This window comes from Calypte anna, chromosome 5A (assembly GCF_003957555.1).
Source record: "Calypte anna isolate BGI_N300 chromosome 5A, bCalAnn1_v1.p, whole genome shotgun sequence".
NCBI lineage: Eukaryota > Metazoa > Chordata > Aves > Apodiformes > Trochilidae > Calypte > Calypte anna.
In genome coordinates, this window is record NC_044251.1 from 29,038,290 (window position 1) to 29,058,844 (window position 20,555).

The window sequence follows — 20,555 nt, forward strand, 5'->3', positions numbered from 1 at the left end:
AAAGGAAAAGAAAAAAATTATTAGGAAAAAAATGTTGAATGAAAATGAGGCATAGCCAAAATAAAACTGCATACATTGTTACCAGTTTTCTCTTTCCTCTGTTTCCTCTATAAACATAAGCAAAATAATCATTGAGACTATTAAATTGCTCATTTTCTCTTCTAAGGCTTTCCATTGGGTGCCTGTGAGTATTTTCTGTGGGACAGTTAATCTCTGGAAGTCATTACAGAATATTTTTTTTCCCCAGTAGGTTTGCATTATTTTGGGGAAACTGACCTACTATCATATTTGAAGATAGATTCCAAGTTGCTGTTTCAAAGGTGCTGAAAATGAAGCATACATAGTATATTATTAGGTACAGGAGAGATGTAATGGTAGTGATTGCTTCCCTCAATAGGCAAATGTATCCCAACTTGTTTGTGTTGTAAAACTATCACTATGTAAAATACATCAGATGTATAGTTTTAAAGCTTCTGGGTCTGCATGGAGTAATAAGTAATTTCTCTGATGAAACAGCTGTGCTATACTATTCATGCTGCTGTGGCTTAGTTAAGCCTCAGCCAATTAATTTTTCAGAAGCTATGTGGCAGGGATTGGAGCTAGCATGCAAGATATTTTAATTGCTACTGGGTTTTGGTTTGAGCAGTGGCCAGCATATGCAACATAGAACAACTTACATGTGGTTATTTTCTCTAGATTGATAAAATGACCTCCAAAATGTTGCATCCTTCTAGGTCTAGCCCCTAACATGTGCCTCTTGAAATTCTTTTAGTGTTTGTGAGAAGCATCCTGATTACAAAAATCACTGCTTTTGCCCATGTCTGAAGTCTAGTGATTTAAACAATTTTTAATTTGGAACTAGTTCTAGTTTTGAAATTGTGTTGTTGTTTCCATTACTGTGAATGGCTGCCAGTTCCCACTCCTCTTCCCCCACAAATAGCCAAAGCACTTTGTTAGCTAAGGAAGAGGGAGCAGAAGGAAAAAATCAAAAGGACAGAAAGTTCAGCCTTCTTTCTCTGATTCTGTGGCCACAACGCTAAATTGATAATGAAGCATCAATATTTTGTCAGATATTGATATGTCTGAAAAGATCATGATGGAGGAGGGGCTTGTGCAGCCCTTTTTCACTTTAAGAAATGAGACTTAGTTCAGTTTATACCTGTGCATTTGCTCTTGAGCTCTGCTGTGTGTGTTTCCACTTCCACCACATTGTTTGGCTTTTCCTAGATATAAACTCTCATCACAACCACCTTGTTACTCTTCTTTTCATCTTTGTCCCCCGGGAAGTGCAGACCCACTTACTCTCTGTGTAAGCAACATCCAGTGATACTGTTTAGCTGTGTGCTTGCTTGCAGTCTCTGTTAGCACCTTGTGTCTTTACAGCAAAGCTGTCCATTGAGACAGCAAAACATTACAACCTAGGCTGTGTTCCTTTCTTTCCTTTCTTTTTCCCCAGATTGTTTTAGTTGACTGTTTCTTGGGTTTTTTTTCTCCTTCTGTAGTAGAGATAATAGACACCAGAAAGAAAATAGCAGCCTGGATCAGAGCAGGAGACTAGTTAATTAAATACAGTATTTTGGCACTAGGTGGGATAATCAGCACTTCTTTCCTGTCACATATGATTAAAGAGTTTAATCTCAGAAGCTTGGTGTTTGAAGCCCTTCTGGAGTCCTGTTCTATATTAAACTGATACAACTCTGTGGGTTGCTCTTACCTCTAAAGAAAATCCTGTTCTCTCTGGGTTTCCCAGTATGACAAGACATGGTGTGAAAAGCCCCTCTTTTTGCTAGTTTTGGAAACTATGAACAGATTTTAATAGCTTCTACTCACAGTAACACTGATGGTTTTTTTATAGTTTTATTTTTTATTTAGTTTTATAGTCTCCTATTGAGTTTATTTAATTGATAAATACCTCTCTGATTCCCTCTGTTAGTATTTTTTCTTCTGTGTGCATGTTTTCCTGGAAGCATGGAATTTATAACTGTGTGTAAATGGGACCCAGGTATCTCCCACTTCCCCAGCGTGGTGTCTGCAATATGCAGCTGTCCTCAGTTGTGCAGTTATGTTGAAGGTCAGCTAGTGCTGCTGCTTCAGTGGTTCTTCTGGCACATCCAGACAGTTTTAAGGACTTCTGATTGCCTTGCATGCTTTGTGATATTCACCATCCCCTCCAATTTAGAGTGCACAGGTTCACGATTTAAATGGCACATGACTTAGATTTGCAGCTTCTTCATACAGGTTGTTTTACATTTCTGTTTGGTGTTGGCAGAGCTTGGGCTTTTCCTTGCTGCTGCATTGTTGACATAGGCTGGAATTCTTGGGACCAGGGATAGAATGGGAAACTCCTCTGTTTCCATTTGAGACTTGTCAGCAATAAAAAGGCTTGTTCACAGTTTTCCAGACTTGGAAGATGAAATCCAACAGAGTTGGCTGAGCATAATAGTTTAAAAGCAGCAGGGTTCTTTGAAATAATAAAAGATGCTTCAGGGGGCATTAGGCAAATGTAAACTGTAGGACTGGAATTATAGCATGTTTATCATTAGGTCATCTGGGGTGCTACCTATGCAGAAATATGTGTGGAAGAATCAGGGTGGAAATACTTGCCTTATTTACACTGTTTCTTGCAGCTGATTCAGCAGAGTAACTTTCCCCAGAGAGGTGCTCCAGTCTGCACAAAGAATGTGCTCATATTTATCACTTGAGGGGTAGCTGTGCTTAGAGACAAAGATGTATCTGAACTTGGTTCCCCCTGGGAATTCCTTAGTGAAGAGAAACCAGTTTCTCCAGCCAAGAGCAAACTCAAAATTGAAGTGTCTACTGCCACATCTTGGAATGTCTTGGAACATTTTTGGACATTTCCTTCCTGAATATCTAGACATCTGTTAGTCAGGGTAACTCTTATCATGGTTCAACAGCAAGGCTCAAACTTGCACCTCTAGCATCTGAGATACTGCTGATAAGGAACAACTTTGAGCAGCGATCTCCACTAAAAGGGCAAAGACATTATATATATATTTTCCTTCATGTGAGTGATTTCAGTTATAAAATAGGATTTTTCTTCTAACTGGAAACTGTATTACTTAACTGTTATGAGCCTTGTTCTCCTCCTCATGACCCGAAAGCATCCTCTTGGATGTTAGTAGGAGGTAGTCAGCACAGTGGGTATTAGCATTATTACTTGACATTTTGCTGTTTGGTTTTCTGCCTGTTGCTGCTTAATGATTGGCATTCTTTCCTTGCCAGCTCCCAAAACCATCTAGCAAGAAACATACTTAATAGTATCGACATAGTCATTAGGGAAAGAGTTTCATTTCCAAACAGTGCTATAGCTTTGTCCCTTGCCATCTGTTTCTGCATGTCCCTCACTGCCATGTTCCCCAGTTAACCCTTTGCTCTGACCTCCTTGTGTGGAGGCTAAAAAAACCCTCTGAGGCTAAAACAGAGTCCAGGTCACTGTGGTGACAGTGACATAGGTGAAGCTTTTGGCTGCTGTAATTTGGCATGTATTGGCTTATAGATGCACAGATAGAAAAATGAACAAACACAGAAAGCGTTGCAGGCTTTCCATCCTTAGCCTACTGTTTATCATAGGCAGTTTGCAACTCCCATTAGTGACAGTTCTGGATGTCTCACAGCTTTAATGTAATATCTCAAGGCTGCTGAGGGAAGATACTGTACCTTTTGGGAAAACACAGACATCAAGACTGAGGATGAGATTCATCTCTCAGAAGTTAATCCACCAAAAAGATAAATTACCAGTTAATATTTATCATCCATGCTTCCCTCTTTCCAGCTGAGAGGCAGGCATATCTCCCAAGATGATTTGGTGATGCTAATGACTGAGCAACCCTTACTGTGAAGTGGTAGTAAGAGGCCAGACTATGAGAGCTTCAGATGAGCTCAGTGGAGGTTGGGCAAGTTCATGGTAGGATAATTCTTGATGAGTTATTAAATCCACAAGAATAGCATCTGACTTGCTGAAAACAGCTGGAGACTGAGTTGTTAAGGGTTGTAGTGCTTGTCCTGTTGTGCTCTCACTCTTCCCTAAGCATCTATTTATGGCCACTGCTGGAGCTAACACACAAGGGAGATGGACTTTCTGTCTGACACCATATGGCCTCTCCTATGCTCTCGTGTGAGGCCATTTTAACAGTGAGAAAGAGGGGGACATGCATTTAGCAAGAGACAATTTCTGCAAATGGGAAAGTGGCAGTAAGGTTTATTTCCAGATCTGCAGTGAAGTGCTACTGACCTACAAACAGTAACACAGAATGTCAGTTTTACAGAAAGGGTCTGTGCTACGTGCTGAATGTCAGGGCTTTATATCAGGTCACCCCAAACCTTTTGGAGCTTCAGATGAGCTGTTTTTCACCATGTGTTCCCCTCAGATGGTGCAAACAGCTTGTTTGCTCCTTAGATAGTACTAGGGAATTCAGGTCTGCTGTCATTTTTAGTGTGGTGTGTAGCTGTGCTGCTACCCAGATGCTCCCTGCTTCTGTGACTACACCAGGTGGACTAACAGGGTGGAAGCTTGTCACTTCAAATAACCCACTTAGGGCACAGAATGTGTGGCCCAAAAAACCAGGTGTCAATCACCAGAACTGTTCTTTTGACCTCCCATTGCCTAGGACACATGTTCGAACATGTGTACCTTGACATTTTAAATGGTTGTTCCATGTGGAAGACTTTGCAGAATTACCATCCTAAATGCTGGTACCCTTAAAATGGTCTGCTAAGGAGGCAAGCATCTCAGGTTGATTATTTTGTTGCAAGGATGGTAAAAGTCTGCCAGTCATTCTCTGCAAAGATGATTAACTACTGTCTCCATAGCTGTTAAATGGCAGCATCACAGCATAAATACACTGATGGCTGAAGTCAGAGCTGCCTTTTATGGCAATCTCCACATAAAAAGAAGTCCTGATTAAACTGAGTAATGTTTTCCTTATCAAATCTCTTGACCAAAAAAAAAAAAAAAAAGGCTGCTGGAATTGGATTTAAAACATCAAGCTGGGGTTGTGAAATAAAAGCTTTTGCTCTCTTGAGAATACACATGATGGTGAAAGTGGCAGCAAAAATCTCTGATGCAGGGAGAATGCATGAGCTTGACTTTTGCAATTTCTGTTTGGTTTCCTGCAAACTGTTTTTGTCTGATCATATATGATCTAAAAGGTAATTTTATTTAATATGGATAAACTAGTGTGGCGTATTTATTGTGGCCTTTCATCTTCTGTTTCATTTTGAATGCAGCATGATGTTTCCTAGTGCAGATGAAATTTGTCCAGGAGTCAGCTTTGAAAAAGAATTTTACAGCTCTGCAAAAAGGATAGCAAGCCAAAGAAGCTGCTTTGTTCTTGAGCTTCCCAAATACATTGCTCTAATCTGTAGATTACAGCTACCACTGTGGAGAGTAGAGGTGGTTTATCCCCAGGTCCTGTCCTCCTCCACAGCACAGCTGCCCACAAGCAGGAGGGGTCTTGTTTGGTGTCAAGGGAAGAGGTTACTGGAAGAGTCAAAATGTGATACAGGAGTTGAAGGGCAGAGGGTAAAAGAGATTGATTTTTCAGCCCAGTGCATATTAGATAAGGCAATTTAGGAGTGATGATGTTGCAGCTTTCTGGATAGTGGATGAATGAGGAAGACAAGGATGGTTCCTCTGTTCACAGGCCACGGTGAGTTCAACTGTTAAAGTTATGATAGTACTACTGCTAGTGTAAGAGCAGGAAGGATTTTTATTTTGTTGTTACATAGCCAGAGGGTTTCAGCTGTAGAAGCACATCCTATAATAATAAAGCCAAAAACCCAAAGGCAAAAGCAGGGTGTAGAGGAGATTGTAAGCAGGAGATTGTAAATTGAATCAAAAGGTTGGAAGGTATGGAAAGGCATGGAAATCACTGTAGGGAAGGGAAGGTTGGCTAGTGTTGCAGCAAGGGTGTTCTTAGGGAGAATGTTGCCAGAATTTTTCAGCTTTTTTTGATGCTCTGATGTTTTGCCAGATCTGAATGGAAAGTGAAGGTAGGTTGCACTGATGATGATACCCACACTGCTTGAGCTCTTCCTTCAGTATGTATCAGTTGCAGTTTCTTTGCTTGCAGTGCCTATCTTTGCCTTTTTGCAGGTTATTCAGAAGTGTGTGTCCAGATCATCCAAAGATATGTGAAGTAGGTGTTCTGGAGCTAGATTTAGTCTGAGAAGCCTGCACTGGGTGAACAGGGGAGACTCTTCCAAGTCTGTGTTCCCAAACATACAAGGGACAAGAACAGAAACAAAAACCTTTTGTGTGAACCTTTTTTAAGTAATAAATGTTTTTAGCACTGTGGTAGGTATCCATCTCTTGCATGAATGTGGAATCTATACACTTGCAAAAGGATGCAGTTTTACGTCTCTGTGTATAGGGAAAAATAGCAGTTGAATTGTGAACAATGTGTGTTGTGATCTAGGGTGAAGTTGGGAAGACAACGGGAACCTGAACTAAGACAACATGAAATTACTGCTTTTTTCTTTGACTTTTCCATATTCCTGTATTGAAAATCTGCTGTTTTACTGAGAACTCTTCATGCTACCACTGAGAAATCCACTTAGAACACCAAATAATCTTTGTCCCTCCCAGTAGGAGCAGTCTGAGGTAGGAGAAGTGTTAGAAATTTGCCACTTATTTAATTGCTATGGAGCCTTTCAAAATCCAGTTTGAATGCTTCCATTGTATAGATTTATAGATCCTGAATCTTTGCAAGGCTGTGTTTTGCAAGTGAGGTTAGTGCACTGAGTACACTACACCTGTTTTGCTGTTAAAACACTTGGAATTTGTATGGTTTTTTTCTACAAAAAGCCTGATTAATACACAAAAGGAAGGGGAGAACCAGTTCTTGGTGCCACATCCTCATACTTAGGTGATGCCTTCCAGTGGTAAGACCCCATTGCTGGTAGTTACAAAACAATCATGTTGCTGAAGAGATATGTTTCAGTATGCGAGTGCTTTGTGGATAGCTGTCTCTTCTTTCTAAATGTGCACCATTACTTAGGTTGATTTGGAATCTGCTTGGTAGCTCTTATGTATATTCCATGTAATATACAGAGGTTTTCTGCAGTAATGCTGATTCTAACAGAAATGGAAGAAATAGCATGAAGTATGTGTCTGGTGTTCCTGATGGGTTATCACCATGTACATGAAATCTCACTTAGTTTGCAGGTTTGCTACTGGTTACTCTTTTGAAATGACTTGGAGACAAGGCAAACACAGATATTAACCTTCAATCTAATTTTGTTGTCTCTTTCCTCACAGCTTCCTGTCATGGGAGGGGCCTTTATGGACTCACCCAACGAGGACTTTAGTACAGAGTACTCCTTGTTTAACTCATCAGCCAACGTCCATGCTGCATCTTCCATGCAGAATCCACCAGAAGAGACATCCCGTTCTTCAAATGATGCCATATTGTTATGGATTGCAATAATAGCAACAATTGGAAATATTGTGGTTGTGGGAGTGGTGTACGCCTTCACCTTCTAGGTTGACTGTCACTCCAACCACTGGAAGAGAGGATAACTGCAACAGTATTTGTCATGTGTATGTATGTGTGTATATATACATGTATATCTCTATAAATATATATAGGTAGGAACTTTGCTGATTACATGCTGCCACAGTCATGGGCAATGCAAGTTAATCATCTCAGATCTTGATGAGAGAAAGTTTGGATGCAATTGCAAATTGTATGGAGATGAGAGCTTACCAATTTTGTCTAGAAATATAATAAAAGAGAGACCAATATAGGTATAATGAACACAAAGAGAAAGGGAGATTTATATAGAAAGTGCTTATTTTCTACTGTTTAGATTTTTCTAGCAGCTCTTCTGCATTTTGTCAGCTTTTTGGTGCTTTTTTTACTGTGTTGTAATGTTGTATGGAATTGTTCTATGTCATGTTTGTTGGACATCTTAGTTTTCTAGATGGACTGAATGGTCTGCAGTTCTGATAAGTGCAAGTTCAGCATCTGCAAGTCTTGAGCACCTGCATACAGCAGGTGTGTGCTAAATCACAAGTCTTAAAGCTAAGACCTGAAGATATCCAGTATCAATTACTGGATCTGGTAATCTGTGAATAAATGTTAAACCTGTTTGCAGGAGTAGGCACAGCTGTTGCCCTAGTACAGCTGCACTGCAGCTTCTGCATGCCAGGGTGGGACAGGCAGCACAAGCTCCCATTTCTGTCTAGAGATACTGGATTGCAGTGACAATGACAATTCTGTATTGTAGATGTGCCCATTGCAGGAAACAAAGGCCAAACACCTTGCTTTTAACCTTCTTTTAATGTAATTCAGCAGCCATATGCTTTCATAAGCTTATTGGGTATAAAAAGAGCATGGGAAGATTGGGAAGCCTAATTACCAGTGAATGATATCTGCGAGAAAAATAGAATTGAAGCAAAGATTGGACAATTCTGTGCTCATGGAGTTAGTGCAAGAGTCAGTTATGTCCTGGGGTAAAAATAGCACAAAAAGGTGTGGTACCTGACAGATATGCAAGTGATTATATTTCATTATTTGTAGTGTCTGGGTTCTGATGAGGCTCCTAGAAGTGACTTTAATGTACCCCATTTTAGGTAACAATGATGATCGTCATTTGAATTTTTTTAATTGAAAGACATTTTTCACTGCAGTGTTCCTGGGTGCAGTTCCTTTTCAAGAGCTGTATCTTTTCAAAACACCTGTAGCCTTCTTTGTTTCTGCAATTATAAAATCTTGACAGAAGGAAAAAAAATCACCTCTGCTGGCAATGTCCCTCTTTTCCATTAAAACATGAACAAAAATACATAAAAATGTCTGCACTTTGAGAGTAGCAGACACACTCCTCCTCTAAATCTGCGTGTACTGTGTAGGTTTTTCTGTCTCATACAGCCACTACCCTATTTCCAAAAGCCATGTCTGCAGGCACAGGAACTATTTTTGACACTGGGCTCCCACTGACCTGGAGGCAGGACTGAGAGCTGCTGAATGCATACAGAGGTTTGGATTTTCTTCTTTCCTCTGTAAACATTTTCCTGCAGGGCTGGTGGTCAGTTAGTTATTTGAATCAAAGCAGCATGGTCTAAATCAGTATTTATAACCACTCAGCAGTCACTGTGTATCTTTTCTTCCCTATGAATTCCTCCTTATATTCTCTGAGCAGAAAGCGAGCTCTTCAGTGAGGTTGGAAGGTTGCAGAGAAGTTTCTAGTGCAGAATTGAGCAGGACAGTATCTGGTGTACGAATGTGTAGGACCCCGGAAATATTGCTTAATGTAACGCTTTGGTCCCAACCATTTTCTGGTATTTTCTTTCCTTTGTACTTGTATCAATTACTCCTGGACTTTTCTTCAGTGTTTCTGTGAGCTCTCCAGCTATGCCAGATCTTGCAAGCGCTGTTTCTGCATGAAGACCCAAACATTTCCACCATGAATAGAACCATGGTAGTTGCCCAATGGGATTACTCTGCTAGTTAATGAATTTGCCAGGAGAGTGTTTTGTTTAAATTTCCTAGAATATTAATCCAAGTGCAATTATCAATGTTTCTGTTTTCTCCCAAAGTACTCGACTAAATTCTTAACCCATGAAGAGTTTTAGAGTGGGAATAGCAAAGAAATACCACTCTGCTAATGAACTTGAGTGACACTTTTGTGTTGTTTTTCCTGAAAAAAGTGCTCTACTTTCATATAAAATTGATTGTAATAGCAGGAGTGTTGTAAAAAAGTGAATTCTGCCTTCTTCATCCCAATCATTGTCATACATTTTTTTATCATTAGAGGCTGAGTTGTCAAGAAGGGCCAGACAGAACTTTAATAATGAAGACACAGCAATGTGGCAAACAGCTGCAGACATTTCCTGTGTCATAGCTGAACAGCACACTAACTGCCCAGCTTTTCTGATGGAAAGAAAAATAGTTTTAAGATGCAGGTACAAGGATGCAACATGCAAGAGCCTGTACAGAGTATTGTCAAATGTACGAAAGATCCCAAAATTACAGCAGGCAGAGCTTGTTCATACTCTGATCTACTTTGAGAGTGATAACATTCACAGTATGTTTCTGGACATTGCATTCTGGCTTCATCCTCTACAGCCTCTTCCATCTTCTGGAAGGTTAAGAAAGGTTAAATTCAACCATCGAGGAAGAGGATTCATCCATCATTAAGTTCAGAGATGCCACAGAGGGGAGTGGAGAAGTGGATGAATGGTGGTTGTTTCACAGGTCTTGTGCTGTGAAATGTGCTCCTGCTTCTTTCTGTGTGTATATTGCCCAGAGCTGTCAGCACAGCTTGCCTTTGAACACTGCAGCTTCTCCTTTCTTTGGAAGCAGGCAGGTGGGTAACTGAGAGGTGACCAGGAAGCCCAAGCACATTCCCCAGAGCTGCTGTCTGAAGCTTTCCTATAAAAGCAGAAGAGGACTTTGTGCTTTGTCAAGCACTTTCTGTATCAGCATGGGATCAGGATTCCATTTATAGAAGATCTGTGCTTCAAATAAAAGCATCTAGTACAGATACATTACAAGATTCCAACTGTAGTAGACAAAAGCAGAACACACTCTATATGTAATGTTAGGCTCCTAGCTGTGTTGTAAACAGCCTTGTACAAACACAAGAAGGAAAACTGGATGTGCTCTCCAGTTATTAATGAGCCATGGGAAGTAGGTAGACAAAATAAATGCCCTAATGCCTCTGTGCTAGCCACAGCCTCTAGGGATCAATAGCAATGTATTAAATAATTGAGCCTTTCCTTAAGGCTTTTCTTTTAGTTCTAAGCAGCCAGCAGTTAAGCATAAGTTTCACCACCACAGCAGAGACTGAAATCTGAACAGTTATGCAGGTGGGTGAAAAGGCACATTTAGCCAGGAGAACTGAGTGGGGAAAACCCACACAGCTGCTCCAGTTCTAATTTTACCAGGGTGGCTTGGAGTCTGTGCTTGTCCACAACATTAACACTCTCTGAAAAGTAAGAGAGAAGGCAAGAGAATGTATTTCTGTGTTGACACGCTCGCATAACTGAACAACAGATACTGAAATGGATGCAATGAGTGGGCAAGTGAGCTGATAGATACCTCAGAAGATATGAGATCCCCTCTACAGAATCCTAGCTTGCAACGGAACTTGAGGGCAGTCAGGATCCCACCAAGCTGCTGAGCAGCCTGTAATAACAAAACCCAAATCAAAAGTGAATAGAAGCAACCAGCCATTATACTCTTACCCTGTTCATCCATTTGAAGAGAGAGGGGAAATGTTCCTTGGTGTCTGGTGCCAAACAAAATCATGAATCCTTAGTCATTAGGTTGTGAAGTATTTTGTCTATTATTATAAGCTTCTTTTTTGATATTTTCAAACAATTCCAGTCTTTAAGATCCTCTTCACATTTCTCTGCAGGCTGCTGAGAGTTATTAATTTCACATAGCTGACTCCATTTATCCAGAGCAATTTTACTGAGTTTCCTGTGGCTGATCACAGAGCAGAATCTGGAAAATTATTCTCTTTAGGGGTGATTTCCATTACTGAAAGAAATAGACCAAAAGTCATCATCCCAGTTCAAAATGCTTTTGTGCTTTTGGAGCATTCAGTGTTCTGGAGAATTGGACTTCATCTGGTTAAGACAGAGAAAGGAAAAGGGCAGTCAGGTCCCTGATGATAATGTCAGAGCTGAGTGCTTCGTTAGCTCCTACTCTGCCCCTCTGAGTCCTGCTGGCTTTCTGGATGCTCAGCCAGGGATGAGTTCAAGTGAACAAAATATCACCTACAGCATGTCCACTCTCATCTTTTAGCTTGCAAATCCTCAGGGAAACGTATTTATGCCATTCACAGAAGACACAAATATCAACGTTCTGCTAAGTATATTGTTACTGGTACCCTTGTTTTACCATAAGATAAAGATAGGGATCTTATAACATGTAATTAGCTCTTTGCCCCGATCTGGAAATTCTAAAGAACCCAAAGCATCCTGAGTCCTTAAGGTCTCCTGCTGTCCTTGAGCTGACACTTTCTGTGTTTCTCATACAACCCCTCCTTGCCTTTTACCTTGTCTTTCACTGGAAAGAGTGAAAATGAAGTCATCACTATGCTATTCTCCAGATGCCTTGGAAACTCCTAGCAGCTAGGGACCAACCATGTCCCATTTTAGATTTTGGCTCTTCAGGCACAAAGAAAGGGGAAAGTGTCCAATTATCTACCCAGGAGATGCCAAGGCAATGTGTGCCTTTGTAGAATACAACTCATAGCAATTTTATCTCATTCTGATCTGTACAAGAAGAGTACTTACACCAAGATGAAATGCCCAGACCTAGTTTTGCCGTAAACCCATTCTAGGAATTAGAGCAACAGAGCCAGGAGCTTTATAACAGCCCTGATAATACAAACCTGTCATATGTCTAATCATCTCAGTGTCTCTGAAGGCAGGTTTGCCTCAGTGTCATAGACAGACTTGATTTCTTGGTGCAAAGGCAAACACCCTTTCACATGAGCACAAATGTTATCTTCATCTTTTCTTCTCAGGAGAATTGTGGTACCCATTCTATATTTCCTAGCTAGGCTGTTAGCAAAGAGGTTTTCCACTTGTACAAGACACTTGGAAAGTGTCTGATGTTGGTAGGACACATGCAACGTTTACCTTCCAAGCTCTACTTAGTCTCCCTGCCAAAACAAAACCACCTAGGTTTCTTAAGCATGGAATGTTAATGCATCAGTTATCACTGGTAGCGTCATTTTAATTTACATCTTTATGCCAATAGGTCTCAAAGGGGATCTTACTACTACCCAGAATTAAAAAAGGCTGAGAATAGAGTCAGTTCTTGAGTCAGTTCTCAAGAGTGTCTCAAAAGTCACTGCCTGGTCCTTCAGGCTGCATCATTTTTCATTACACCCCGACATACCCCAAGCTGAACTTGCATCCATCCCTTTAAACACCTTGTGACCATCTTGTCTCTGTGTCTTCGTTTTATTTCTCCTCTTGTCTTCTCTCTATTCTTTGAATTCTTTGGTATCAGAGCATGCAAGCATTTGCAAGCCAGCAGCGTGCTTCATCCCTTAACCATCTCCTGGACTGACCCTCACTGCCCGTAAGGTTGGTGATAAGTAAGGACTTGCCACAGTAAGCACAAAGTTCAGTGATATAGGGTGTCTGCCTGTAGAAAGAACTTAATCATCTGCCTTAGAAAACCACTAAGTGTTTCCCCCAAGGAGAGGAGTAAGACATGGCCGTGGAGCTTGGGAACTGTGTTGTCAGTATCCATACAGCCCAAAGGTCCTCTTAGAAATTCATATTTTGTCAATATACTGCATGGTTCTGCTTTCAGCATTTACTGAGCTTTCCTTAACCCAAAGTTCCTTGTTATTCTCAGCAAATCAGGGTCAGTGGTAATGCACTCGGAGCAGGGTGAGAGGAGTGTAAGTGCCATACATGGGAGACTGGTAGGGTCAAGGCCATTAAGCCCAAGCCTAATTCAGTGAAGAAAACCAACCAGAACCTGCTACACCAGGGATGTTTCAAGTCTTGTCACACCTGTAGTTCTCTGATGCATGGCCAAGCTGCTACAGCCAGATTGCACATTTCTAAACCTATTTGTGAACAAAAGGAGGTTTATTCCATGTCCAGAATCGAGGTGAAATGACATGTCCTTATTGTTCTGGTATTGTTTTGGGAGCTTCCTGAGCTGCAGTCATTAAGGTGACATCGCCTTTCCGGTGGGGCTCAGGCCCAGCAATGAGCAAACGAGACTGAACTGTTCCCAGAGAGAGACCCAAAACTCTTTTCAGTTACTGCCTTCATAAGGACAATTGGAGTTCCTCAGCCTGCAAACTGCTCTGTCCTGAGGGACCTTTGCCTCCACCTGGAGTCAACTGCATTAATAACACTTTTACACTTCTGACATCTGCTTCACTGGATCAGCTTGCGGGACTAGTTCTGGGTTGCTTCTGTTTTATTTTAAATAAATCTAAAGATGTCCATGATTTCCTAATACAAGAGAGAAAGTAGAAAGCTGTATTTTTTTAAATAAGAAGGTATTAAAAAAGATGTGTGAATATTTTGATAGATGGAAGAGTATATAATGTAACGAACAGTTGCACTATTTTTTCTATTGTTTAAGCACCTAATTTGAGAATAATTTGTTCTTTCCCTAGCAAAAAACCTCTTTCAGTTCTGAAGTTATGAATTTCGGAAGGAGTGGAGTGCAAAGCCCCAATGAAATTTTAAACTAATGTAAATAAATCCAGTAGCTAGTTTTGTGAAGTAGCCTAAAAGGCTTGGTTTTCAGTTCTCATCTTAAAAATTGCCTAACTGTTGGAGTTTTTTACCAAGATAATCTAAACAGTGACACTTCTAAAAGCATTTGTACTTCACATATAATTGCTGTCATGGAAATAACATCCTTCAGCTCATGTAAAAGTTTTACAGGAGCCCTTTATTATGCACTGTTACTTTTCACAATAATCAAGACAATTTCTCTTGTGCTTTGTCTCTGCTGCCCTGTTTTGTACACTAACAGGTCTGCAGGGCTTCTCTGTATTGTTTTTGTAATGTATAGTTTGGTTTAAAGAAAAACCTTTACTTACAATAACTGTTCTTGAAATGTGGATCTCTGTCTGTAAAGAGGAAAATTTTAAATATGTCCTCTGTTTTCTCTAAGGTTACTGTAATTAGCAATTTAGTTAAAAGAAAAGTGTTCTTTTAAGCTCCTTACATTCTTTTCCCCTTACTAACATATTTTCACTCTGTGTGTACTTAGTACTAGTTCATTCTTTTACTATGGTGAAAATGACAAGTTTTGTTAATAGCAGATGGAAACTGTTTTTGGATAAAGGTCTTCAAAATGATGGCAGTGTGTGGTCTTTCGTTTTATTCTTAGTTTACTTGAGAGCATTTAGAAGTCTGGAAATACAGTTAATTAATTATTATCTCCAGTGACACACTGACACTAATAATTTGTTCTAAATCTGCATGATTTGTCAGCTTTTGGAAAACATCTCTTGCGTATATGGCACAAACACAACACCATGGCTATTCCTACAATAATGGGTTCCCCTGCTCTCAAAGCCCAGGAAATGCCTCAGCACATCTTGGACCCATCAAAAAGATATCTCAGCTTCTTCAAACATAATCTCTCAGAATTCCTTAAGCCATGAACCTGTGGTGTCATTGCTCTCTCCCAGTTCTCCCTCACATTTAGCACAACCATCCTGTCCCACAGTGCAGCAGAGATGTTTTTGTGACTGTGGCCCCAAACTCCTGTTCCAGGGCAGCCATTCCAAGGGCTTTTAGGGACTCAAGGAGGCATCAGACCTCACCATAGGATGTCCAGCAAGCTTCATAAAAGTAAATAATGGCAAAAGGATAAGAGGAAAACATTTGACTTTCCTCACACAACACAGCATGTAAATTACCATATGCCTTATGAACCTCCAAAAGGACTGAAGCAAGTGTGCATATCTACTGAAAGAATGGCAAAAGGATGTGCTTAAGTGTCCTCTCACACACAATTTTTTTGATTTACCCATGAATGAAGCAAGCTCAGAACATCACAAAGATGCATACACCAATTCTGATAGCAAGTCTGACAAAAATCCGTTTAAAAAGATCGAAAAGATGTCTTTAGCAATTTAGCAACATAACATATTCCAGAGCTTGACCATCTAAGTCAGTGGAATTGCTACACTACAGCAATATCTAATTATAATTCACTTTCCCATTGCATCTATGGAATCATGTAGATCTCAGTTCTGTTCATTTCCAAATTCTGCATAATAATTAGAAATAAAAATGGAAGAGAATGTTCTGTTTAGCAATCAAGAAGGAAGAATATCAGTCATTTAAAGATTTAGCTATCTGTGTTCAAAGTAATGAAACCAGCTGAAACTGTTGGCAGTGTTTTCCTGCACAGCACTATCTACAGAAACAAACTGGGTGCTAATGTCTGGTCTGCTAATGTGGATTGCTTTGTAGCGAGACAGCAACATCAGTCTTTTAGCCCAAAAGTGTCATCCACTTCAACTGATCCATTTTTCTTTGCTGAACACTATTTTACAGCTTTCTTTAGGGTAAAGAAGTGCTAATTCAAATATTTTGGACTGACTGACTCTCCTCTCTGTTAACTGCATCTTGCAAACGTCTTGTCTCAGGCTTGCTGAAGTACCTCTATAGACAGCCTTCTATCCCTTTCATTGCCTGAGATGAGGAAAGAAGCAGAGGAATGAAACAGGAGCTTTCCTTCGGCTTTGAATTCTTAGGAGCAGCTGCAGGGGTCCCGACAGACCGCGGGCTGAGGACTCTGACAGGGGCTCAGGTGTGGGGCAGGTCCGGGCACTGCAGCTCCTCCTCCTCCGTCCACGGGGATTGCACCAGCCTGAGGCAGAAAAGCCACCCCACCATTCCCGGTCCTCTTCCCACCCCTGTCAGCAGGAGTCCATTAGTGCTGTTTCCTACTTAGAGCTAATTAATGCTGTTTCTTTTTAAAAACATTATTTTGGGCTAAGCAAACCACCTGCAAAGCTTGTATTTCAGCTTGTAAACATGCACCTTAATTCTGAAAACGAGATCAGCCTCCGGTTTTCCTTTAGGTATTCAGAAAATCCTTGCCCATTAGAGGCAAGAAGGATGCTCCTCCTACGAATTTTTTTCTCCTGTAATTTCTGTTTTGAATTACAAAGGTGTTATGCCTTCAGATGGCACTTGGGTATAGAAACAAGATCTGTGACTTTCCTTAGCGACTCCTTAGAAGATAGGTAAAGTGATTTATTAGTCCTTGGTCCTCCAGTATAGCAAACAATTTTAACCAGATAATTTTATTATTGTATTTTCTCAGTAACTCAGCTCTTCCAAGCATCTGAGCACTTTTTAAAAATTTTTTAAATATTTCTACTCTTTCTTCATATTCCTTTTTCCTGTGACCTACAAGTTACCTCAATGCACTACAATACTTAAGAATTATTTTTATTCTATAGTGACTTGCTTCCTATTTTCTTTAAGTTATGTCAGTGTACACATTACAACTGCCTTCTGTTCTTCAGATTACTTGGAAAAGTACTTAGGATTCCCCAGACAGCTGGCAAGTTAAGACACAAGCCTGAAGTATTATTCCAGATGATAGGCATCCAAAACTGCACAATCAAAAAACTAAAGTGCTATTTTTCCAACTTGTTAGAGAGACCAGTAGCTTTAATTTAATCATAACCATAGTATTCCCTTCTTTTCTATCAGTTACAAATACTGTTTAATGTAATACAGCCTTGAGACAGCATTAGAGCTCTCTACTGGAATGCTATATTATCTGCTATGAATTAATCATTATATCACTATTACAGTGAATGATTAGTCTTTTTCTTTATAGGCTATAAAACCAAAATTATTCATATCCCGTCTGCTCATCATTATATGAGGAATTCACAGAGGGTGCTCCCTGCCCCCCCTTACCTCTTGCTTTATCCTAAGTCACATAGGATATAGTCATGTTAGTTATTTAGAGATGAATCACAAACTTTAAATAAATACTGAAAAAAAACACAGCCCATTTTTTCTTCTAGGTATGTTTTTCTCCACAGTGTAGCTTTGAAAAAAATACTCCTAAATAAATGGCACTCAGTTATAGAAAGAATTCATAAAATGTAAGTGTTGAGAAAGCTCAACTCTTTGGAAATTTGTGATTTATCTGTATACAAGATCAAGTTAAATAATCAAAATGTCATTTAGCTCTGGAATCCTTTCAAGAATTCCTCTTAAATATTGCTTTATAACACAACTGAAACTTTCCTCTCCTCTATGGTTTAAAAACACATGCAAAAGTTATTTTGATGGCTTCCAATGTATTTTGCAGTGAATCCTGGGACAGAGAGACATTAGAATTTTCTTCTCATTACTCAAAATTGCACCATAGTTTATTAATTGGAGCAAACTGAGCAACACCTTCAGCAGATCCCCAAAAGATAATCTTACTCATCTTTTCCACATACATTAAAGTTACTCTGCCTAGAACAATATTGGCTTCACTAGGGTCCTTGATTTAGAGCACAACTAGCATGCTCAGAGTCAGAACCATTGTTTCACATATGGCCCAGAAAATTCCCAGTAGGATGATCTGTAAGTGCAAGAAAAGAAACTAAGTTTCCAGTCACCCAAGTTATCATTCTTTAATGAGGTCAAAAGATGGGGAGAATTGGAAAATTCTCCATTATAGCCAATATTGTCAAAACTGGCAATATCTCCATGTGCAGAATGGTGACCTGAATTTCCATTTTTGGCATATCAAAAGAGTAAATCTGTTCCTCAGGTCCTGCTAGTATTTTTAGTCCTTTGCTATGGGAACCTGTATCCCTGAAAACAAGGAGGGGAAAGTTCCCTGCATAAGGATATGAGAACTGCTGCTTGGCTGACATACAAACAACCATTGTCCTTCAGTGGCTCCAGATTGTTAAAAGCAACCCAACCCAAGAGCAGTGGACCTTGAAGGAAATTTTCTGATTTTATGTTTCCTGTCACCACTCTGACACTGCATTCCCAGTTTTCCATGAGTAATATCCTTGTCGCACCAAGGCACGCATTAACAATAAAATGTTTCCTCTTTCTGGTATTTCATACCAAGAGAATTAGTGCCTTAGTGGACATCCAATCTGATCATTTTTTTTTAATTATTTGGCTCTCTAAACTACATGCAGTGCATCTTCTGTGTTATTACTTTTTTTTTTTTTTTTTTTTTTTTTTTTTTTTTTTTTTTGTCAGCTTCTTACATGATGCTTGGTTTTATTTTTAGTCCCTTTTTATTTATGGGGTTTCGTTCTACAGTTTGGTAGTCACCATTCAGGAAACCTCAGAACTCCAAGATCATGAGTAGGAGCTCTTATCTTAAATCTTCACTCAGTGAATCATATACTGGACATTTTAGATGTGAGAACCACTTTTGTTACTGTGCTTTGGATGGTTTTTTATTTGTTTTGTTGTCCTTTTTTAAAAAACTACAACAGACTTTAAGCGAAGACCTGAAGATACTTTCCTATATACACCCAGTGGGAAACTCCCACAAGCACCATGTTCTCCTAGGGTCCATAGATCTCCTCCTGAGGAAGGTCCCCTGCCCAGGAGCAGAGTCCCTCTCACTTGGCTATACCAAAGATAACTTGGCCATGCAAACATCAGTCGTCTTGGTACCACGCACTGATGTACACAAAACACATCCTCATCTTGTCAGGCACTGACAAATAGTGTTGCTGTGCACTGCCAGAACTGACCCCAACCTGACATCTGTCCAAAAAAAATTTAGGCATGTACAGATCCATAATACTGTGATCCAAGAGCTACCAAATGTTCTACAAAATTCCAACATGTGCTGGTACTTGTTTCCAATGCAAATTCTGAAGCTAATAAAATCCATGTAACTTGGCTGAACAATTGTTTATCACCTCAATAAATTCCTTGCGAAAAGAAGGGATATGTCCAGAGCACCAGTTGATTAAAGTGGCCACGTGCTGCCTCATGTGGGGGCAGATTCTGGAGGCTGTAAATAGCTCATCAGCAGCCACATGCCAGAGCTCACCTGGTCTTATCCTCCGTGCTAAACCTGGGCAAAGAAGAAGAAAAGGAGCTGTATATCTTGGTTGCATATTGTACAAAAGGTCTCCTTCAGCTGGGAACTTCTCTACTGAGCAAATCTAACTACTCTCCAGCATCAATCACCCTCTTCCCAGGTAACGCAGGGCTGAAAAAATACCAAGCAGCATGACTCTGTCACAGCCTCATTCACAATCACATTTTAGCAACAAGAAAAGAAAGTTTTCTCCTTCCAGCACTATAAATCACAGCAGCCACAGTACATGCATCACAGACAACTTTAGCCCCAAGACCCATTGTTAACAAGATGGAGCAACACCCTTGGATCAGAGAAAGGGTAAGAGGGGCAGGACTGCCCAGCTACACAGTCACCACCGTATCACACAAGCAGGAGCAGGTATATTGAGCTGCCCTTAGGAAAGGGATGTGTGAGCACTTCTAGTGTGTGAGCTAAAATTATCTTAAGGGTATCACTGACAGTGCCCAGACACCCCTGACTCTCAATGGCAAGGCACATAGTGAAGATGACAAATAAATTGCTAGCTGGTTAGTTTCTCCATTAGAAATAATACCTAAAGGAATTTATGAAAAAGGACATCATTTGCAGTGCTGTTAACAGCTAAATATAAGTTACTCCAAACTCAACAAGATAGGAAGTTATTGGGCTAGTGCTGCCTTTTTCCTCACATGCACAAGATGACCTACAACTCACCTCCCTACAGAGGTGAAGTGGAGGCCAACCTCTCCCGGTGTTTTGTTGCCATGTCCAAACTGCTATTGCAGGGCGTCACTGACAGATCCTTACTCTTCTGCCTCTGCCCCATCACACTGACTGGAGTATCACACCACTGCTCTCATCCCTATGCCTTTCAGAGAGAGGGACAAACACTTCTCTCCTGCTATAACATCTTTTTCCAGAGGAAGTGCCCTAGACCCATGTGAGAACTCAGGAGATGGGAGGTGAGGTCAGTCACTTCCACCACTCCCTCTGAAGTGCAACTTATAACCAAGGACT

At 40.3% G+C, this 20,555-nt stretch overlaps 1 protein-coding gene across 1 annotated transcript in view; it reads left to right on the top strand.

Annotated features, from left to right (window-relative positions):
- The window catches only part of C5AH14orf132 (chromosome 5A C14orf132 homolog), a 30,056-nt gene extending 22,552 nt beyond the window's left edge, over positions 1-7,504 (top strand). The window contains exon 2 of the mRNA XM_030452369.1: positions 7,280-7,504. Coding sequence (XP_030308229.1) covers positions 7,280-7,504 — 225 coding nt within the window. The remainder of the gene's footprint in view (positions 1-7,279) is intronic.
- Positions 7,505-20,555: the final 13,051 nt, after the last annotated feature.